At 40.7% G+C, this 16,722-nt stretch overlaps 1 protein-coding gene across 2 annotated transcripts in view; it reads left to right on the top strand.

The window, feature by feature from the left end:
• Nucleotides 1–16,722, top strand: part of BRDT (bromodomain testis associated) — a 35,776-nt gene that overhangs the window by 6,765 nt on the left and 12,289 nt on the right. Inside the window, exons 2-12 of one of the 2 annotated variants that reach the window (XM_074266255.1) lie at nucleotides 1,979–2,216; nucleotides 3,470–3,607; nucleotides 4,354–4,468; nucleotides 5,572–5,735; nucleotides 6,027–6,380; nucleotides 8,367–8,495; nucleotides 9,057–9,245; nucleotides 9,870–10,048; nucleotides 10,226–10,515; nucleotides 10,602–10,715; nucleotides 10,793–10,939. In XM_074266255.1, the coding sequence (XP_074122356.1) occupies nucleotides 2,028–2,216; nucleotides 3,470–3,607; nucleotides 4,354–4,468; nucleotides 5,572–5,735; nucleotides 6,027–6,380; nucleotides 8,367–8,495; nucleotides 9,057–9,245; nucleotides 9,870–10,048; nucleotides 10,226–10,515; nucleotides 10,602–10,715; nucleotides 10,793–10,939 (2,008 nt within the window). In that variant the 5' untranslated portion in view covers nucleotides 1,979–2,027. The remainder of the gene's footprint in view (nucleotides 1–1,978; nucleotides 2,217–3,469; nucleotides 3,608–4,353; nucleotides 4,469–5,571; nucleotides 5,736–6,026; nucleotides 6,381–8,366; nucleotides 8,496–9,056; nucleotides 9,246–9,869; nucleotides 10,049–10,225; nucleotides 10,516–10,601; nucleotides 10,716–10,792; nucleotides 10,940–16,722) is intronic. The other variant, XM_074266256.1, reaches the window with a different exon arrangement.

Here is a 16,722-nt window from a genome sequence, read left to right as displayed (position 1 = left end):
AGAAGTCCCCTGTTTAGATGAAATCAGTGGACTCATTAAAGCTAATTTTTTGACCAGCAAGGAGGAGGGAAGTCCAGGACAGGCTGTTTGAGGGTGAGGGTATCCAGTCCCCTGGAGTTGCAGAAGCCAAGAAAGACAGGAAAACTCAGCAGATTGCTGATTTGCCCTAAAAGTAAATTTCCCAATGATCCTGCAGCATATTAAATAAACAGGAAAAATCAAGCTCTGAATTTATGTACTTTAGGGGCTAGACTGAAATGAATAAAAAATAGGAAACACTTTTTTTGTGTGCAAAGCAAAAGCATTGGGGATACAAATGTACAAGTAAATTTTGTCTGCTGGGGCTAATGAGCCCCAGGGAATCATTTCCTACCCCACTGAGCCTTCCCTTCTCTTGGAAGAGTTTAACATGTTAGACAAAAGACGTTAAGGTTTGCTAAAAGATTAGCTTTGAAAGGAGTCTAGGGAAGCAGGGTGATACAGAATGAGACCAATTACAAGAATTTACTTGGCTATCCATATTAGTTACAAAGTTTTGTGTTTTTTCAGCTTGGGGAGAGGATGAATTTTTAAAGGTATATATATATATATATATATATATATATATATATATATATATATATATATATATATATATATATATTAAGGCAGAAGTGAATATCTCATGCATGGGTTAAATAATAGGAAACGGAAGAAGGTTGGATTGGCAAGGCTTTAAAATAGTACATGAAGAATGTAAAGGTGAGATGAGATGTTAAAATGTTAAATCTTTTTTTTCCTATCAATTTTTAACTGGTTTGTGAAATTGTCCAAGAGACAACTTTTTGATTACACTCCCATCTGTAATCCCCCACTTCCTGACTTGAGTGTCTTTTTTTTTTTTCTAATAGGGGTTCTTCCAAACACATTAACTTTGCAAATATTTTTAGGAAAACAAACAGAGATATTTTTATTTGTTTTAAGGATATCTTTTAAAAGCATTACTATTTTTTAATAGCTTTTTATTTACAAGATCTATGAATTACAGCATTGACAATTGCCAAGCTTTTTGTTCTGATTTTTCCCCTCCTTCCCCACACCCCCCAGATGGCAGGTTGACCAATACATGTTACAGATGCTAGAGTATATATGTATGTACATATATGTATACATGTCCATACAGTTGTTTTGCTGAACAAAAAGAATTGGACTTTGAAATAGTGGACAATTAGCCTGTGAAGGAAATCAGAAATGCAGGCAGACAAAAATAGAGGGATTGGGAATTCTGTGTAGTGGTTCATAGTTATCTCCCAGAGTTCTTTCGTTGGGTGTAGCTGATTCAGTTCATTACTGCTCTCTTGGAGCTGATTTGGTTCATCTCATTGTTGAAAATGGTCACGTCCATCAGAATTGATCATCATATAGTATTATTGTTGAAGTATACAGCGATCTCCTGGTCCTGCTCATTTCACTCAGCATCAGTTCATGTCAGTCTCTCCAGGCCTTTCTGAAATCATCCTGTTGGTTATTTCTTATAGAACAATAATATTCATGATATTCATATACCACAATTCAGCCACTCTCCAATTGAAATATTATTATTTTTTAAAAATTGATGAAAGAATAAAATCAATAAAAGCATTTTTATTCTAACATATCTTGTTTTGCACTTTTGAATTTAAGTAAAACTTTACAGCAAATGGAAATATTTTAAAAACATAAAATTTTTAAAGTAAAGACTACACAATGAACAAACCCTAGCTTTATAGGGAAAAGGTAAGGTGGTTTTTGATTGAATAAAAAAATGTTTGGCAAAATGGCAGACACTGACCTGAGCCCCGAGGTTCCAGTGGCAGAAGACGGCCCCTTTGGCGAGGGGTGCTGAGCCTGCTGTCCTCTCCCGGGGGACGAGGAGGAGCTGGGGCATTGACTTCTTGGGCCCAGGTGATCGCTCATGCCTCAGTTAAGTCTGACCCCGTCTTGCTTTTTCCTTCCCCAGGATATATGTGTAGGGAAAAGAACACCCCATCAGGAAAAAGCTGTTCACGATGTCTCTGTCAAGTCGACAGATGGCTATTGTCAACCCCCCTCCACCAGAGTACATAAATGCCAAAAAGACGGGCCGCCTCACAAACCAGCTGCAGTTCCTGCAGAAGGTGGTCCTGAAGGCGCTGTGGCGGCACAGCTTCTCTTGGCCTTTCCAGCAGCCTGTGGATGCTGCCAAGCTCAAGCTCCCGGTGAGTGGGGGCTCGGGCACCTTGGGGCGCAGAGGGCAGACGGTGCGGTGGATGGAGCCCCGAGGACCTCCCCATGGGTCGGCGAAACCTGGGTTTGGTGGCTCCCTTGGCGCTCTGAGCTTTTCCCCGGGCGCGGGCATCCTAGGCAGGAGTGTATGTATCAGAATCGCGAGAGAGGGCCGCGCTGTGATAGGAGGGCCTGGGTTCAGATTGTCCTCTGACTCCTATCAGCTTGTAATTAGGCGAGTTCTGGTTCCAGGCAACTCTGGAAAAAATCAGCTGGGTTACAGAGCAGGCTGCCTTCAGCTCAGCATGAAGGGAGCCTCCACACTCCCCAAGCTGGCGGAATCAGAGGTCGAGACCACGCGTAGATTGAGAACCCGGTGCCTAAGAAGCTGCTGGAAGAACATGCAATAGGACCCCTGCCTCCTTCCCAGCCCGCCCACCCACCCGGCAGAGAGGGAAGGAAGCCAAAACAAGACAAACATTTCCTCTCTTTGAAACCAGGAGATCCTTTTTCTGGCCTTAGAATTGCAGTGGGCTTGTCCCCAAAATGCTGTTATGGACGTTTTATCCTTAAAAGCATCATCAGGTAGGGTGGAAACCAGGGTCCCAGTCATTGGTAGAGCCCGAGGCTTTTGCAGGCCTTGGATTTCCAGGAGCTTTTGATGAAGCCACAGCTTGACATTGTGCCATTCGTAAAGTTGTCTGGGTTCCTCCAGAGCCAAGTGTGTAACTCCGACACCTTCGGGCCGGAAGCCTGGTCCCCTGCTGCGAGCTGGTCAGTTTGAACCTTACTGGGGGGAAGCACAGGCTCACTGGGTTAGCGATGATGGCAGATGTTGAAGTGTTTAAGATCTGGGGTATTGGTGATGTCCATGTCTCTTAGATTGCCCCCCTGGCCCCTCTGGGATCAAATAGATTCTTTGAGAAATTTTGGTGCAAACTGTTGTCTTTTATTAATAAACGTATGTTGCAATTCTATTCCCTTCTCGAATAGAGTATACTAGTTTTTGTTATTGTTGGTTTGGTGCCAAGTTTGTCACATCTGTCAGTTTTGATGTAAGGTTAGTTGTGCAGTTGTATCTTTTATTCCTGTGACAATCAGACACTGGATCTGTTATTATTACAAGGCTGTTTGGTCTTCAGATCCTATCTTCATGATGAAACAAGTTAAATGTTTGCTCATTTTATTTGTGCACTGATTATTGTGTTCTTGTTAGCATTCACGCTTTCTAAACTTAACCCCACAGGACTATTACAGCATTATTAAGAAGCCAATGGATTTGAGTACAATTAAAAAGCGCTTGGAACATAAATACTATGTGAAATCATCAGAATGTGTAGAAGACTTGAAAACGATGTTCTCCAATTGTTATTTATACAATAAGGTATGTTACTTTGCTACATTGTTTATATATACAGTATTAGGTACTGCAAAAATACATTCAACTTATGATTGCAGTTATATACATTCTGTCTTCATCCATTGAATAATAATAGCTAATATTTATGTAACATTTCCTGCATTACTGTTATCTCATTTGATCCTCACAGCATTGTACAAATCAGGAAACTTAAGGCTGGGGAGGATCCCCCAGTAGCATCAGGTAGTGTATTCTTTGTGCTACACTATACCCGTCAGAAATGAGAAGTGTTGGGAATAAGGAGGAGAGGAGAACATTCCAGGTGCAGGGAACAGCATGAGACAGGAATGCCTGGGGTAGAGAAGGGAAATCTAGAAAGGAGGGACAAAGGTCTCCTAGAGAAGCAGGCTAGAGGCAGGCAAGAAGCCAGAGGCCACCCAGTCCGAGTGGGAGAACACCTGATTGCTCCCAGCTCTGGCTCCAAGTTGGCCCCAGTGACCTCTGAGGTCCTCCCACATCTGCCTCCCTCTGGCTTCTCAGCCAAGGCCCTTTTTCAGAGACAAAAATGGTTATAATTATATAAAGTAATGTTATTTCAATTGGAGAATCTGTCTTTAAAGTTTAAATAGAGGTAATATGAGTAGTGTGGTAACTTTTCTGATTTGCTTTTATGTAGCCTCCTGTGATGTGCCAAATGCTGTAGACACAAAATATCTTTTAAATGATGCAGTTGAAACTGGATAAAAATAAGTCTTTAATTTGTTTTGTAGCCAGGTGATGACATTGTTCTCATGGCACAAGCCTTAGAAAAACTGTTTATGCAAAAAATGTCTCAGATGCCTCCAGAAGAACAAGTAATAGGTGGAAAGGAAAGGAAACGAAAAGGTAAGAAGCAAAACAGGGGGGAGAGTGCCGTTAGCTGAAAGCTCGGTCAGACCTGTCTACATTCATGTTGTATTTTGGCTTAAAAATTAAGGGGTTTCTAGTTCAAATTTTGTTGGTTAAGTCTTGCTGTCGTGTATTCGGTTTCTCTCCTAAGAATCAAAGCCCACGTTTCTGGTGTGGCCCTTCGCAGCTTCCCAAAGTGCCTCCAGTTCTCTCATCAGACACTGGCTCTTGGCTGAAGAGAAAATCTGCCAACTCTTCTCTGCTTGCACCTTCTCAGTCCGGCTGAGATTCTCGTTTTGACCACCAGGGGGGAACAGGGGGGAACTTTGGCAGAGAGCAGCCAGGATTGGCTGGTTATGGTGGACTGTTGGGGAAAATGAACGTTAACCTTGTATTCTTTTGTATACCAGTCTTCAGAAGTTGTTTTACTTAAGTGACCCATCTTCTGTGCCCCTCTAGCCTAGAGAGAGATGGCCAAACCAAGAGACAGTCCTTCCATGCTCTGGGCCGTGACTGCCCCACTAGGATTTGAGAGACCGGGAATCTTGAATGAGTTAAAAGAGAATATATTTAAATGTAGCTTTGGGCTAATGCTGCGAAGCAGAATCACTCCTCTGCTCCTTCATGACTAAGCTTCTTCCTCTTCTGAAGGATGGGACATTGCCAGTGAAATCTGGTCTTAAGGGTTCCTCCTTGGAGGAGGATGAGCTTTATCTGAGCACTGACCAAGGGGAGATACGCCCTTGGAGCGATGGGTAATTGTAGGGGAGTGTGCGGGATGTGCCGGCCACTCTGCTCGGTGCTGGTCCCTGGTTCGGTCACTTCTGGGATGAGGAGGCTCGGAGCTAAACAAGAGTGTGTTTGTTGTTACTCCCTTGGATTAATCAAGGCCCTCCCTTGGTCTTCTGCTCAATTTAAAATGGGGAAGCCTGGAAGAAGCTGAAAATGTTATTCAGGGATGTCAGTTGAATTACAAGTTGAAATGAGGGTGAAATAGAACACATAAATGTTGTGTATGTACATGTGTGAATAAAAATTCCATAAAAGTGGAATTCTGAAAGCATTGTTTTAATATTTGGCTAATTTGAACCCTGTCTTAGGTACTCAGCCGTCTTCAGGAGTTTCTACTATTAAGGAGAAACCATCTCCCAAGGCATCTGACATGATAGCCAAGCAGCAAGTGATTCCACCTTCTGTGTGTCCGCAGACGGCACTTTCTCCATTGCATGTGGCTAAAGCAGCTTTGCCGAGCTGTACTACCCAAGTAAGGCAGGATGTTCAATGGCAATAAGATCATCTAGTTAAAAATAATTTTTAAGGGACCAAAATTTTTGAACAACTTGTCCATTTTTCTGTTTTGTTTTTTTTGTTGTTGTTGTTTTTTTTATTAAGCATTAAAAATTTGATTTTTTTTAAATGAGGATTTTTAGAACTCTGTTTTAAATATTACTATTAGAATTTGTCTACATTTTCATTTTTGATGCCATAACATATTTTCTGTGAGTTCTGAAAAATTAAATTCTGTAATTGTTAAAAATTTTGCATTTTCTTCTAGGTTAAAAGGGGTGTGAAAAGAAAAGCAGATACTACAACCCCTACAACTTCGATAGTTACAGCAAGTAGTGAATCTTCACCAACTCTAGTTGAACACAAATCTGCTAAAATACCACTTTTAAAAGAGAAAGTCGTGAAGAATATTGTACCAGATTCTCAGCAACAATATAAAGTTGTGAAAAGTGTTAAATTAACCGAGCAATTAAAATACTGTAATGAGATTCTTAAAGAAATGTTTGCAAAGAAACATGTAGCATATGCTTGGCCTTTTTATAAACCTGTTGATGTTACAGCTTTAGGACTCCATAATTACTATGATGTTGTTAAAAATCCGATGGATCTTGGAACAATTAAAGTAAGTGGTTTTGTCTTGCGTTTGCCTAGTCCTCTAGAGTCCTTGTGTCATTGGACTAAGGTTTTGAGTTGACTTTTGTTTCATAGTTATAGCTTTATGAATCCTAGACTTTTTGGTGTTCGTTTGTTGTCTGTTGTTTTCACAATGTATTCCCATCAAGAGACAAAATGTGTAACCGGGAACTGGGAGAGAAGATGGGCTGCTGCAAGCATACTGAATCCCCCCAGCATGAGTGTCCAAGAGTGGGCAGGCCTGTGGCTGTCGTCCCAGGGCCGCCTTCATCCTAAGGCCTCTGGCCTCCTACAGAGGCTCTCCAGCCCCTGCTTGTGCTTGACTCTGCGTTATTTCTTGGTAGCCAGGATTCTCTAAAATGTGTCCTCCTCTGATATGGCATAATGATAGTCCATTAAGTTCATATTCTACAACCTGTTTCAGCATTCCCCAAGTGAGTGGTTCCCCATTTAAATTATAATTATTTTTTTCCCTTTTAATTGTCCTTCATATCCAGGAAAATTGTTTGCAACTATTTCCTCCTGAGTTTTCTCTCTGTTTTGCTTTCACCCTCTCCCCCAGTCTTTGCTAGGGTCCCTGTTGAGTTTGCTATATTTCTATGATTATCTTGTTGATCCACTTCAGATGAGTCATTTTCCCCTATTTTCCCCATCCCTTCCTCTCTGTTCACAGTATGTTCTCATGAATCCCAATTAGAAAAATAACAAGTTGTGTTGTCTTTTAACCCCTTTCTACACAGAGTATTTCTGTTCTTCTCTTCCTAGACCCTCAGAGTAGAACCATTTCATTCCTAGAGTTTTATTTTCTTAACTGACTTTCCCTATATGGTTCATTATAAGATTCCGGAGGAATACTTGTTTCTTTTCCCCACTAGAACGCTAGGATAAAATCATTGTGTAGTTTCTTCCAGTTACTTAAATTGACTTTTCTAAGCTGCTTTGGATTCTACATTCCATATTCCTACCTGGCCATGGATTTGGGAGAAGTCCAGCTTTACAGGCTCAGTTACTCTTTATTATAAGGTGATATTATAGTTTAAGCTGTCATATCATGGGGTTCTCTGGTGTTTGCCCGTTCCCTTTGGAGATGCTTGCTGTGTTTTTATATCGTTGGGACTTTTCCTCTGGAGCTTCCTTTTTAGAAGCTTAGTGGGATTCTTTCTGTTTATGGCTTTTTGAAATATAGTATCCAAGATAGTATTTAATTGTGGTTTTTATGAAGTCCAATGATTCTTAAATTATCCTCAACCTGCTTTCCTCTAAGTTGGCCATTTTACATTTTTATAGTCACTCTCCAGTTCTCTCATTTCAGTTTTCAAATCCTCATTTCCTTCTCCCCACCCTCCAGGAATTTGAGGATCTTGTGCTAAGTCCATCTTTTTGTTGTTATTTTCTTTTAGTTTGTCTTTGCTGCTGTTTGGAGCACTTCCAGGTTTGCAAGTGTTTTTTAGATTTATTAGTGTCACTATTTTACTCTCTCCTATTGTGTTTTAATTCCTGACTTGGTGCTACATGTCAGCTGGGCCTTGGGTGGTACGGTCTGATCTCAGAGGTCCAGAGGGCTGAATGTTGAGGGTCGTTATTAGCAGGCTCTTTCCACTTTTCATTAAATCTGGGTTGGACTTTTGGATATCCCTGGCATAGGCATATATGGGGGCTGGGGCAGTCTTGCCTCCTCTTAGGCAGTATTCACCTTGTGTGCCTTTGTCCTGTGTAGTTCCAGGCCTCCCCTGTTCCCCAGATTTAGTCATCAGCTTCATCCCTGCTCTCTAGCTATTGCCTTGTTTAGGATTGTTTGTGCCACAGAGCCACGTGTACTTTAATCCAGTGCAGGGTGTCCTTTGCTTGGGGAAAGAGAGGGAAAGCGGTGTGCCAAAATGTGAGTTATTGCAAGGAAATACTAAGTGTGGATGCCTCTTGTTTCTGTATGCTTTTGGAACTTCTTATCCACTTAACACTTGAATATTTTTTATAGAAAAAAATGGACAACCAAGAATATAAGGATGCACATGAATTTGCTGCTGATGTTCGGTTAATGTTTATGAATTGTTACAAGTATAACCCTCCAGATCATGAAGTTGTAGCAATGGCAAGAACCCTTCAGGTGAGATGTTATTTCAATTCTTTGCAATTTTTGCATTTTAAGAATGTAATTTGTTTTTATGTGACTTTTGTAACAACTAATATTAAAGGAATCTTTTCCAAAGGGTTTGAACATGCAGTTCAGCACTTTGAGGTTTTGCTATCTAATTTAAATAAATCTGTCTAAAGTCACTATTAATAAAGGGTCCCTCAGTGTGGTTGAGGGTGGAGCATGCAGTCTTTGTGGCCCATTTCAAAGTAATTTGTTTTGGGGGGGGCGGTTTCCCTCTGGTTTGTGGGGTTTGTTTCACGGGAGCTAAGGCGTGTAGCCTCCTCTGTAGCATGCTAGTTTTTGTTTCACTTAGCAGGAGACCCTTTCAGAAGAGATGAGAAGAACCCCTTGGATGAGTTGAGAACACAGGATCAGTCATCCAGAATTAGAGGGGTAGGAGTTAGCCTCTTGAGGCACAGAGAAGTGCCTAAGCTGGAATGTCTTCCCTGTGTTTGTGATGGATAGTGTCTATAGCTGTCATTCTTCAGGGGCAGTTAAGCGTATGTTAAATGGAAGGATTTTGCATTTTAGGATGTTTTTGAGATGCAGTTTGCTAAGATCCCTGATGAACCTATTGAAAGGATGCCTATATGTTACATTAAAAAGGATGTCACAAAAACATATCGTAGAGAAAGTAGCAGTGATGCTTCCTCCGAAGACAACTCTTCTGAAGAGTCGACTGATGAACGAGTCCAGCACTTGGCAAAGCTTCAGGAGCAGGTCTGTCCCTTGTTAGGCAGGATTGGTAAGATCATGTTGGTGCACCATGAGGGTGTTTCTCCAGTTAAATCAACCAGGATGATTGTTTAGGTTAAAACAGTTAAAGAAATTGGAAATAGTTTTTATTTAGTTAAAAATTTCTTTATGTTGAAATTTCTGTATTTTTAGCTACATTAAATGATGTCTGATTTTAAGCAATTTACAAACCTTTTTTGAAATAATGCCTCATGGATGAATGTAGTTTCAAGTTTAAAAATTTTTTTCATTAGTGAACTGCTAGTTATAAACAATTTTATGATTAAAATATAGACTTTCGACACATGCTTATTTTGGAAATTTTTTTTTTAGCCTGATGAGCAACTTCTGGATCTGTTTTTTAATTAAAATTAAATTTCATGTTTCTTTGGTCTATTTCATATTTGAAAGTTGGAGGTTATTAATTTATATTTAAAGGAAAGGGGAGATACTTTCTCCTAGGATAATTAATAAAAGTGAATGTGCAGATTTCAATTGAATGTGAGGGTCTTAAGTTAATTTAAGATAACATAATTACATTTGGAGCACTTTCATTTTATGATTGTCTTTAATGTTTAATTCAAAATGTTAAATATTTATCCTTATTAGCTTAAAGCTGTTCATCAGCAACTACAAGTTCTGTCTCAAGTACCTTACCACAAGCTAAAGAAAAAGAATGAAAGATCTAAACGAGGGAAGAAGAAAGAAAAAAAGAAATTTATCAACAAGGATGAAAGTCAGAGGAAGAAATTGAAGCAAATAAAACTAAAGAAAAAGCTGAAAAACAGGTGAACTTTTTTGTATAATTTTCTGTTTATTTACCTCATCTTCATGAGTGTTTGTGTGTACATATATGTGATTATATACATGTATGTGTACATGCAGGTAGCTAAGTATCTATAATCTCTATATATCTATTTCACTGAATTGTCTAAACTTAACAAGCTAAGTAATATTTGTTACAGTCAGCCAAAAAAGACCAAGCAACAAACGTTGACGTATAAATCTGAGGATGAAGATAATACTAAGCCTATGAATTATGATGAGAAAAGACAGTTAAGCTTGGATATAAACAAACTCCCCGGAGACAAGCTTGGGCGAGTGGTCCATATAATAGAGTCGAGAGAACCATCTTTAAGGAATTCTAATCCTGATGAGATAGAAATTGACTTTGAAACACTAAAAGCATCAACCCTGAGAGAACTGGAAAAATATGTCATGGCCTGTCTGAGAAAGAGACCCCGGAAACTTCATGGTACGTAGCTCCACAAATTAGCAGCAGACTAAGTGGTATTTGTCTTTGGTTGTGGTCATGCTCATTTTTTGTCCTAAATCATGCAGCTAAGAAAATAATGAAATCCAAAGAAGAGCTTCATTCACAGAAAAAACAGGAGTTGGAAAAGCGGTTACTGGATGTCAGTAACCAGCTAAATTCTAGAAAACGCCAAACAAAATGTAGGTGACTGTTTCAAAGTGTTGGTGCGGCCCCTTAATTCTCCTGGTAGTTTATCATCTTTCCCCCTATTTTCCAGCTGAGAAAACTCAAGTGTCCAAGGCAGCTGGAGGAGCCACGAGGCTGAGCGAGAGCAGCAGCAGCAGCGCCGGCGGCAGCAGCTCCTCGGGCTCGGGCAGCAGCAGCAGCGACTCGAGCTCCTCCGATAGCAGCGATTCCGAATCAGGTTAGCTGCCCTTTTTCAGTCTCTCTGTGTAGGTGGCACATGTGTTCCTTGAAAAGCTAGAACTGCTATCTTGAAGGAATATTTGTTGCATCTAACAGGAAGCGATGATTTGTACTGCCAGCTCCATTTGCCTTGTTTTCCATCCCAATCTTATCTTCCTGCCTTGAAGTTTGTGAACTTGTATAAGTCTCTGATAGGCTTGTAATGTCCAAGAGAGAATTAACAGTTGACTGAAATAGAGACAATTGCTTAATAAAACATTAATAAAATGTTAGCTCTACATTAGCTTATCACAAAATTAAAGGGTCACTAAAGGCATCTCACTTTACAGTGACTGTAATCTGATTTATCATGGATAGCGAGGTTGTACAATGTATTCTCTGTGTATGATACTTCATTCTGAACTGAATTAGTGTTTTGAATTGAGAAACCAACCATTCTGGCTATTCCTTCGAATTAGACTTCCCTTTTTTTATTCAAAGTATAGCAAAATGGTTGTGCACTTCAAATGTCAAATTCTCACTTGTGCTAAATCTGTTACTTTGTACAGTTAAGTTTGAGACAGTTGAGAATTCTGTCCAAAGAAGTAACTCATGCTTCATTCATTGGGTCTTTTGCTTTAGAAAATAGTCTTACAGTTCACTCACAATCACTGCCACAAAACTAATGAGTTGGCAAAAATTTCAATAAATGTATTGGCCAGAGGTTAAAGTTAAGAATATGGGATATTTTTTCATGCATTGAAAGTTTCCTTTTTCTTTGTTCATAAATGAATTATATACTAAGCAGCATCAAGGCTGAGCCCTAGTTAATAATACAATATTGTCACATGAAAAATTCTTGCAATTTGGAAGAATTCTGCCTACTGGCTTACAGTAACTTTTAGACATTATTTTGTTTGAGTTTATATAGTACTGACTTCTGGATTTCACATTCCTCAATTATATTGTGATGACTTTATATTGCATTTTATAGAGTACTAAACATTTTGAACTTTAGTTTAAACTTGTCATGCTAAACGGTTAAAAGATTCGGGATATTGTAAAACTTTCTTCCCCACCCCCACTCCCCCATTTGACTTTTTTAAACAAAAAGCAACCTTCACAAAAAATCTTAAGTTGCATTTAGTGTTTTAAAATTGTACTTACTCTTTGTAATTTTTCATCCAATAAAGAGCTTGTGAACTGACATGGTAAATTGCTCTGTTTTTTCTTTAGTTGTAAGCATTAAAAACACGTGTTATGGTTTTGACAAATTGCAAAGCGCTTAGGCATTTCTCAGCTGCTTTTGTGAAAGTACTAAGATTCTTAGAGAGGGGTGCTCTACCTGTACAAGGACTCGGTGTGTCCCTAGAGGTTTTCTAGCAGCCAGCTTACCTCTGGTGACAAGTAGGTTGCATTCTAGTCCTTACAAACGAAACAAAGCTGATGGCCCATTGTAGTGTCCACCTCCATCTCCTGACTCCTGGCAGTGGGACTTCAGAGCCAGTCATTTAAATTCTCCCTGCCACTGGTAGGTCACAAAGGCGAGAAATCTCTGAGTGCCCATCTCTTCTGGAGAAGAGGCCTTTCCTCCTTAGGAGTCCATGCCCTCCTGTGTGCAGGTAGCCAACAGGTATGTACATGATCAGCTGTGACTGGACATGCCCAGCAACTAAGCCCTGCTACTTTTGTCATCCTTGGTGCATTCTGCCTCTGCTGTTTCATCATCTTAATTTGCTCTCCATTTGTACCTCACCAATTATAAAATTAGTCATTTGTGTTTCTCAAGGACTGTGTGTAATTTGGCCTTTTTGCATTTCTGCTTTTTAAAAATTCAGTGTGCCATCATGTGTCCAGAATCAGTCAAGTCACAAAACAACAGTTTTTTGTTTTTTATTTTTATCCAGTTTTGAGATTGGCAAGATCCTTAAATTTCTTGGAAAGGCATATGTGTGTATGTATACATTGTGTATATATACGTATATGTGTGTGTAAATAAGAGTAAATAGAGTAAAAAAAACCTTAACACCCTCTAATTCTACTTTCCTGCTAAACTCTGATAACCTTTAATGGAAAAGGTTCTATTTTCATTTGTTTAAATGAAACAGTGTGACTCTATCAAGTGAGGTCGGGGATGCCCTTTTTTCTGTTCTAGATTTGAGCCCAGTTAAATTGCCCAAAAGTGTAATAAGAGAAGGACTTCCCCTATGAAAGGACTTAGAAAACATTGAATGCCTTTTTTTGTCGTCTTAACCTCGCTCCCCTATGTTTTAAGAGACCTTAAGGGCAGATGTTTTTTCAGGGACAAGCAGGAAGGTTAGCTACCCACTGTTTCCTATGAATGGATGTACTGAACATTAAAAATTAAACAACAGCATCAAAGGACATTTTAATGCCTTTTCCCAAAATACAAATTTCAGAGAAACGAGGGGTTTCCATAGGATTAAGAATCCACAGTTGAGCTTAACCGAACCATTTAGTTTTGCATCGTCGTTCCCTGGCATCAGAAATATTTGGTTGGAAAAATAGGTGGTTTAGTCTACTAGCAAGATAAAGGGAAGCTAAGCCTCCGTGCTCTAATGGTATCCTTGCAATTGCAAGCAAATGCATGCTGTGGATCGATGCCACCCACCCCAGGGAATTTATGGGAAGACATGGACCAGAGAGATGGGCAAGCATGGATGGGTTGTGTCTGCATCTTGGGAGGAAAAGAAAATAGGCTGAAATATTTTCACCATGACTTAGTACTAGAATGATAAAACCAATTACGTTATCTCTGAAGGTTTGATAGACCAGTATTTGTTGTTACCACTTGTGTAGCATCACATTGTCTTCTGTAAGTGGTTTAATGTGTCCTGCCTTTCAGTATTTAATGTACTGTATATATTTGACATAAACTTTACATTTTGAGCTTTTCACTTTCCTACTAACATTTTCTACAGACATGGGAAAAGCATTTCAAAAGTACTCCAGTTTCCATTTGAAGTCCTGTGTAGAAAGATTTCAGTCAAGAAACCTGTCGGAGATGGGGACTATAATTTTTTTATTTTTTTTTCCTGTCCAAGTACATCTTTAGGTAACATCTAGCTTTAGCATTTCCTTCAATAATGTAGGCAACAGACTCCATGGCTCAAAAGAGGTCTCTGACACAAAAGTATTCAAACTTACAGGTAAGGTCCCAGGGAAATATTGGTGAGCTTTAAGAGGGCAAATAGCTGCCTGATTAAATGTCGTTAACAATAGAACAGAATAAGACAAAAATGGACAGACGAGTCATGGAAGTATGATGTATAGAATTATTCCTGATAGGGAGTCAAGATGAGCCAGTCCTCAGGTGAAGGAGCCTAAGCACCTGGTTAAAGTCGGGGTGCTTCAGGGAGGGCTGAGCTTGTCTAGTGCAGCGGTGTCGACGAAATCGAGTGTTGGCCGTCTCTTGACCTGGACAATTACAACAAACATGTTGAGTTGTAGGCTTTTTTATTAGGTTTTCACAAGATGTTTCCCAGTTACATTATAACTTGATTAGGGTTGCTAGGGAGCTGTGGGGGAGGACCAGAGTGGACACCTCTGCCATGGGCACCTAAGAGAGTCTTACTCGAGGTAAAGGTGGCGTGCATAGAGTAACAATCAGCTGGGCCCCATTGCCTTGATCAACATCCCTAGCCCCTTTTCTAGTCCAGGGTCAATTCACATGTTTAATTGGGTAAAACGCAGAAGAAAATTGCCCAGCAGTATATTAGTATGTTCCCTTTTGGATAAACAGCCCAAACTAAGGGTATAAAGAAAATTTTATTTAAGCCAGTGTAAACGGATATGTAATCATCATAAACAAGACCAATTCATGCATGTAATGAAAATGGCTGTTGCATGGGTTTGGGTTTTGGTCTTTTTGTTTTTAGTACTGCTGCGTACTTTTTAAAATCCTTTGTCCCTTTTTTGAGGTTGGCTTGGTTTCAGAGCTGTGAGCTGTGAAATCAATTTTGTGACACCCTCAACTTTTCTGCTAAATAGTGTCTAAATAAAATATGAAATAGCTATGTCTATTCTTTGAGAGTCTGGGGCTTAGTTTTAATGGCTAATTACTTTCTTGTTCACTAATAGGTCCCTTGGAAGAGAAGGTTTCAATATTATACTCAATCCATTTCTAGGTTTTGGAATGTCCCTTATTTGGGAGCTTGGGGGCTAGGTAAGATAGGTGCACAGGAAGGATTCTGAGGTCTAATTCACTTCTATGCTTTTATTTCTGTTCCTGAATGCAGTCACAGAAAGCCTCTATTAAGTTAGGCTTCCTGTGTGCCGGCCGCTGTGCTAAGCTCTGGGGATCGGGGTTCAAAGCAAGGCAGACGTACAGTCCTCCCACCTTCTGGTGTGGCGTAGGATGCCAGATGTAGTGTGAGGGGGAGGTTATCTAGAAGGGGGAATGCTCCGGGGAAGTGGGGCAGCGTAGCAAAAAGAAGCCCCAAGTCAGAGGTGGTGAGCCTTGTGCGAAGGGAATAGCAAGGCCGGCGGGGGGCAGGGGCAGCAAGGGAGCCAGCAGCCGGTTATGGAAGGCTTTGGGTTTGGTCCTGGATGGAAGGGTGTTATGGCTAGGAGGGAGCAGGGAGCCCCCCCAGTGTGCCATGGCAGTGGGAAGTGATGGAGGGCAGCCCAGAGGACCCAAAGCACCAAGAGCCAGATATCACCGAGTACGAGCCAGAGGGACACTAGGCTGTTGGAATCCTGAGGTGAGAAGTCCGAGCAGTAGGGCCGAGACTTCCCTGTGTAGGGAAGATCGTCGCTTCCATGGGAGCCAAGGAGATGACCCACCAACCAAGCTAGGAAGGAGGGAGAAGAGGAAAGGGCCCAGGATGGAGCCTGCGGAGTGGGAGGCCTTGGAGAGAGACCAGCCAAGAAGATGGATAAAAAGTAGTCAGGTAGGAGAGCAGTGTCCTAACCTAGGAAGCAAACGCGGTCAGGAGAAGGGGGGAGAAGGCGACAGAAGGGCAGAGGAGGGGTCCCGAGGACCAGGGGCTCCAGCACCCGCTGGTGCCTGGCTCTGTTAGCAGAATGTGTGGAGAGGCTGCCAGAACATGGTCCCTCAGAACTCGAGCGGCCAGTCTGGGGGCAGTCCCAGGCCTCTTCCCTGTGGCGTTTCTTGCATGCTGCTCACAGAGAAAGACCTGCCTGTGGGAATCTTTTGGACGGCCTTTCCTTGCTCCATTTCTAAGCTGCTTCTCTGGGGACTGAGCTAGCCTGGCTGCCCGAACCCATTTTCTACATGCTCTAGCTCCTCCATAGCTTCCCTGAGTGTGGGGCAGCAATAAATAGGGCAATGGTATTTTTGTTCCCGGGAGGGCCTCTTAGCGGCGTTCGGTTGGTTTGGGGTTTTATTTATTTCTTTGATTGTTGGCTCATGGAGACTGCATCCCAGTAAAACCTTCAGCTCTTTTTCCAGATGAGATACTTTCTGTTCTAACTTCTCCTTGGAGTCCAATTCGAGACGTAGTTGCTATATTTCATTTTAATAGATTTAATTGAGTTCTAGCCTATTGAAGTTAAGTTGACTTTTGTCATCCCCTGATTTACCTTTCTTTTCAGAAGCAAAAAAAAAAAAAAAAAAAAAAACCACAGCTTTTAAATGTTAGTCCTTGATAAAAATTTTAAACAGTACAATGCTAAGGTCAGTTTTTTAGGGCAGTCACCTATGGACTTGGATAAATCAAGTTATTAAGGATTTCAGTCTAGCTTTTCAAGCAATTCCAAATTTGTTTACACTATTTTCTAGCTTCTGACTTAGCATCTTTTACACAAGAAAAGTATTAA

This window comes from Sminthopsis crassicaudata, chromosome 4 (assembly GCF_048593235.1).
Source record: "Sminthopsis crassicaudata isolate SCR6 chromosome 4, ASM4859323v1, whole genome shotgun sequence".
Taxonomy (NCBI): Eukaryota; Metazoa; Chordata; class Mammalia; order Dasyuromorphia; family Dasyuridae; genus Sminthopsis; species Sminthopsis crassicaudata.
Note: the sequence above shows the minus strand (reverse complement) of the source record. Positions and strands in the feature narration are given on the sequence as shown.